Here is a 6000-nt window from a genome sequence, read left to right as displayed (position 1 = left end):
TTTCTTTCCGTAGGTGGAGCTCGAGTGCCTCCATCAGGAGCAGAGTGATTTTCTCAAACTGCTCCTCAGTCAGCTTCTCTGAGGAGAGAAAGTAACACCGGGATCAAGTGATGCGGACTTTCCGCAGACCATGGCGACGTGGACCGAGACGCGCACAGACTGCACAGTGACTGCAGAATGTGCGCATTCTGTAACGTGCAGCGACACGGAGACTGCACAGTGTACAGCACACGCACGGTCTGTATGTGCACAAACTGCACACAGATTGCGGCACATAGGGTGTGTACATATGGTGACAGCCTGTCCAGTTCTGTATCTGGTTTTGATCGTTACTGACTGCTAATGTGTGTGTCTTTCCGTGAATGGCTCACTGTTTTAGGGAGGGTTCCATCGGAACAGTAATGGTTCAGCATGTGTGCATGTTTGTACAGGACAATGTACCATGTGTTTTGTATGTGTACGTGTGTGCAGAGACTTGTCATGTTTTGTATGGGACTTTGTACCGTGTGTTGTGTACACGTGTGTTATATATGTGTACATGCTTCGTTGTGCCTGGGTTCCCGGACTCACCTTCTAAACACAGGGCCCACAGTGCAGAGCAGGACGATTCCACCACGTCTCCATTCGTGAGATGCTTCTCCAGTACCTTCTGGATCGTCTCCAGCGAGCCTTCCGACACTGCCGTTTGTGCATTGCGCTCTACGGGAGGGGCACCAGACACTGTTTACACGGTGGTCTCTCCTCTCCCACCAGCCCCAGTCTGTTTGAGATGAGAGAGGGCTGCACCTTTCCCCACTGCTCTCCTGAAGGTCCTCGCCGAGGTACAGGTTCCAAGGGCCCCCTCCCCCTTCACCCCGAGCAGCTGTTCCCAGGGGTGGCAAGCTGCAGAGTGAGTGTTGGTCGGCTATTCAACCATGTACGGCATCACTGTCAAGCCCAATCCTGTCCTCACCTGACACCCACCCACACTTCCTATTGGGTAACTACCAGCAGCAGAAACCCTGGCCGATTTATCCCCTCCATTAGTCCGGAGTGGGGAGGGGGGTTGCTGAGGACAATGGCAGTCCCTTAAATCTGAAAAATATTTCAAACTAAATGATAACAGAAAGACAGCGATCAAACTACTAATAAGCAAGTTTAGGACGGAGATCAGTTCTTCGCACAGAGCGTGATCCACGCTGAAGGGACTGCAGGGACGGGCAAGATATTGGAGGCAAAGCCCTGGATTCATTTAATAGAGAATAGAGAGCAGTATATCCAAGTTTGCTGACGACACTGAGTGAGGTGACCCAGTAAATAGTGTCGATGGGAGCAGAAAGTTGCAAAGGGACATTGATGGGTTCAGTGAGGGGGCAAAACTGGGGCAAATGGAGATCAATGTGGGGAAGTGTGAGGTCACCCACTCTGGACCCAAGAAAGAGAAATCAGAGTATTTTCTAAATGGTGAGAAGCTCGGAACTGTGGAGGAGCCGAGAGATTTAGGGATCCATGTACAGAAATCACTAAAAACTAGTGGACAAGTACAAAAAATAATTAAAACAGTGAATGGAATGTTAACCTTTATCCCAAGGGGGCTGGAATACAAAGGGGTGGAAGTGATGTTCCAGTTTATATAAAGCTCTGCTCAGACCCCATCTGGAGACTACGTTCAGTTCTGGGCACCGCACCTCAGGAAGGATATATTGGCCTTGGAGGGGGTGCAGCGCAGATTCACCAGAATGATACCAAGGTTTAGAGGGTTAAATTACGAGGACAGGTTGCACAGACTGGGCTTGTATTCCCTCGAGTATAGATGATTAAAGGATTTGATAGGGTCGATAGAGAGAAACTATTTCCTCTGGTGGGGGGAGTCCAGAACAAGGGGGCAGAACCTTAAAATTAGAGCCAGGCCGTTCAGGGGTGATGTCAGGAAGCACTTCATCACACAAAGGGGAGTGGAAATCTGGAACTCTCTCCCCCAAAAAGCTGTTCAGGATGGGGGTCAATTGAAAATTTCAAAACTGAGTGATAGATCTTTGTTAGGCGAGGGTATTAAGGGTTACAGAACCAAGGCAGATAAATGGAGTTGAGGGAGAGATCAGCCAAGATCTAATTGAATGGCGGAACAAGCTCGAGGGGCTGAATGGCCTCGTCCTCTTTCTTAAGGAACCCTAGGTCCAAAGGTCACCTGTTCCTCCCCAGCTTACATAGAATTTCATCGAATGGACAGCACAGAAACAGGCCATTCGGCCCACTGGTCAATGCTGGTGTTTATGCTCCACACGAGCCTCCTCCCTCCCTACTTCATCTCACCCTATCAGCATCTCCTCCTATTCCTTTCTCCCTCATGTGTTTATCGAGTTTTCCCTTAAATATATCTAGGATATTCGTCCCAAACGTCTGAGTTACCAGCGGGGAGGATAGACTGGGACTCACGGCTGACGACGAGGCTGTAGAGAGCCCCACAGCAGGGGATGCAGATGTGGCTGTTGTCCCTGTACATTCTCAGGGTCTTCAGGATTGACTGAATCCCTCCGGCCTTCCCGATCAGCTTTCCGGCAGCTACTGTGGAAGGAAAACATTTAATAAAAAGGATGAACATTTATTACAAAACCCGTCTCTACTCAAACCCGCTGTCAAAACAATCCAATTACTGTCGAATATGGCATCCCGGCACGAAGCATTACAAACTGGGGCAGGTACAGGGTTAGATACAGAGTAAAGCTCCCTCTACACTGTCCCATCAAACACTCCCAGGGCAGGTACGGGGTTAGATACAGAGTGAAGCTCCCTCTACACTGTCCCATGTGCAGGGGGTAATAGAATCTGAGTTGGTCCCCTTCTTACTTCGACCATTGGTGGATAATGCAGCTGCGATCATACTGTTATTGACGCAGATACTGAAATGTTAACCGAACTCCAAGACGTCGCCAAACAATATGAAGTCCTGAACTGTCAGTGCTCAAACCTACCGCTTCCTGACAGCAGCATGAGGAGGTTGCAGATGATGATCTGAAGCTCCACACACTTGCGCCGTGACTCCATGATCGACAGAATCACGTCGACCACACGGTCACTGAACAGAAAACCTTCTTCCACGCTGTCCTCTGTGGCTGCAGGGGGGCAAAGGGCAGCTCGTGTTAGAAAGACCAGTCACACACCAGCAGCAGCACCACTCTGACAGCCCACGCACGCCGAGCTGACGCTCAACGAGCTGACACACGCACACAGAGACACAGCCCAATCCCAACACAGATGCGTGTACACACACAAGCATGCATACAAACACAGACACTGACAGATACATACATACAACCAGAGACAGATATATAACACCACCCCAACAGACAATAACTTGCATTTATATAGTGCCTTTAACAAAGTAAAACGTCCCAAAGTGCTTCACAGGACCATAAATCAGACACAATTTGACACCGAGCCACATGAGATATGAGGACAGGAGACCAAAAGCTTGGTCAGAGAGGTCAATTTTAAGGAGGGTCTTAAACGAATGCGATACTTGAAGAGCGTGTGAGCGGGAGCACGCGGCTAAACTTGGTTTACTCGGTTGCCCTACCTTTGGTTGCAAACTTCAGGAGTATCCTGCATGCCTGAGCTTGTACCTCCAAGCAGTCCGAGTGGCACTTCAGAACAGAAATAAGAACTGGAACGATCCGTGTGCTGGCCAAGAGCACTGGAGAGAGGAAATGAGCAACAATTTAAACCAACAAAATTAATATTTAAATTCAGGGCAGCACGGTGAGCGTCTGTAATGGGGAATGGCGCTCAGGAGTTTAATAACTGGGAAATTCCATCATTAGAAAAGTTACAAATCTGATATCTGTACACTGACTGGTGTCTCTCGGTACCCTCTCTCAGGGAGATATCTGTACACTGACTGGTGTCTCTCAGTCCCCTCTCTCGGAGATATCTGTACTCTGACTGGTGTCTCTCAGTCCCCTCTCTCAGGGAGATATCTGTACACTGACTGGTGTCTCTCAGTCCCCTCTCTCAGGGAGATATCTGTACGCTGACTGGTGTCTCTCAGTCCCCTCTCTCTCTCTCGGAGATATCTGTACACTGACTGGTGTCTCAGTCCCCTCTCTCAGGGAGATATCTGTACACTGACTGGTGTCTCTCAGTCCCCTCTCTCAGGGAGATATCTGTACACTGACTGGTGTCTCTCAGTCCCCTCTCTCAGGGAAATATCTGTACACTGACTGGTGTCTCTCAGTCCCCTCTCTCTCAGGGAGATATCAGTACACTGACTGGTATCTCTCAGCCCCTCTCTCTCTCAGGGAGATATCTGTACACTGACTGGTGTCTCTCAGTCCCCTCTCTCAGGGAAATATCTGCACACTGACTGGTGTCTCTCAGTCCCCTTTCTCTTAGGGAGATATCTGTACACTGACTGGTGTCTCTCAGTCCCCTCTCTCTCAGGGAGATATCTGTACACTGACTGGTGTCTCTCAGTCCCCTCTCCCTCAGGGTGATATCTGTACACTGACTGGTGTCTCTCGGTCCCCTCTCTCTCAGGGAGATATCTACACTGACTGGTGTCTCTCAGTCCCCTCTCTCAGGGAGATATCTGTACACTGACTGGTGTCTCTCAGTCCCCTCTCTCTCAGGGAGATATCTGTACACTGACTGGTGTCTCTCAGTCCCCTCTCTCTCTCTCAGGGAGATATCTGTACACTGACTGGTGTCTCTCAGTCCCCTCTCTCTCTCTCAGGGAGGGGGGGTCGCAATATTAATTAAAGAATCAATTACTGCCATAAGGAGGGATGATATATGAGCAGGTTCCTCTAATGAGGCCATATGGGTGGAGCTTAAAAACAAAAAGGGGGCAAGCACTTTGATGGGAGTGTACTATAGGCCCCCAAACAGTCAGAGGGAGATAGAGGAACAGATATGTAGGCAAATCTCAGAAAATTGTGCAAATAATAGGGTAATAATAGTGGGGGATTTCAACTTCCCCAATATTAACTGGGATACTCAGAGTGTAAAAGGCTTAGAGGGTACAAAATTCTTAACGTGCATCCAGGAGAGCTTTTTGAGCCAGCATGTAGAAAGTCCTACAAGAGAGGGGGCGGTACTGGACCTAATTCTAGGGAATGTGGCCGGCCAAGTGGAAGAAGTGCTAGTAGGTGAGCACTTTGGTGACAGTGACCATAATTCGGTGAGATTTAAGGTGGTCATGGAAAAGGACAGGGAGGGGCCGGAAATAAAGGTTCTAAATTGGGGGAAGGCTGATTTTAATAGGATAAGGCAGGATCTGGCCAAAATGGACTGGGATCAGCTGCTTGTAGGAAAATCCGCATCGGAGCAATGGGAGTCTTTCAGAAGGGAGATTGAGACCATACAATGGCAACATGTTCCCGTAAAGGTCAAGGGTGGTTCCAAGAACTCCAGGGAACCTTGGATGTCAGGGGATATACGAGAATGGATTAGGAAAAAAAGGAGGGCTTTTGGCAGATACAAAAGGCTAAAGACGGAGGAAGCCCTAGAGGAGTACAAAAAGTGCAGGGGGATACTTAAAAAAGAAATTAGGAGATCAAGGAGGGGCCATGAAATAACACTGGCGAGCAAAATAAAGGAAAATCCTAAGATGTTTTATAAGTATATTAAGGGTAAGAGGATGACTAGGGAAAAAATAGGGCCCATTAGGGACAAAAATGGCAATCTGTGTGTGGAGCCGGCAGATGTAGGAGGGGTTCTAAATGAATTTTTTGCATCTGTTTTCACTATGGAGAAGGACGATGTAGACATAGAAATACGGCAGGGGGACTGTGATATACTCGAACATATTAACATCGAGCGGGAGGAGGTATTGGCGGTTTTAGCAGGCCTAAAAATGGATAAAGCCCCAGGCCCGGACGAAATGTATCCCAGGCTACTGTGTGAGGCAAAGGAGGAGATTGCGGGGGCTCTGACACATATATTCAGAACCTCTCTGGCCACAGGGGATGTGCCAGAGGACTGGAGAACCGCTAATGTAATACCATTATTCAAGAAGGGGAG

At 48.7% G+C, this 6000-nt stretch overlaps 1 protein-coding gene across 1 annotated transcript in view; it reads right to left on the bottom strand.

Annotated features, from left to right (window-relative positions):
* Window positions 1-6000, bottom strand: part of LOC137300358 (serine/threonine kinase-like domain-containing protein STKLD1) — a 30137-nt gene that overhangs the window by 496 nt on the left and 23641 nt on the right. Inside the window, exons 12-15 of the mRNA XM_067969442.1 lie at window positions 3557-3673; window positions 2952-3092; window positions 2416-2544; window positions 571-699 (exon numbers count right to left, since the gene is read on the bottom strand). Coding sequence (XP_067825543.1) covers window positions 571-699; window positions 2416-2544; window positions 2952-3092; window positions 3557-3673 — 516 coding nt within the window. The remainder of the gene's footprint in view (window positions 1-570; window positions 700-2415; window positions 2545-2951; window positions 3093-3556; window positions 3674-6000) is intronic.

This window comes from Heptranchias perlo, chromosome 31, assembly GCF_035084215.1.
Source record: "Heptranchias perlo isolate sHepPer1 chromosome 31, sHepPer1.hap1, whole genome shotgun sequence".
NCBI classification, from domain to species: domain Eukaryota; kingdom Metazoa; phylum Chordata; class Chondrichthyes; order Hexanchiformes; family Hexanchidae; genus Heptranchias; species Heptranchias perlo.
Note: the sequence above shows the minus strand (reverse complement) of the source record. Positions and strands in the feature narration are given on the sequence as shown.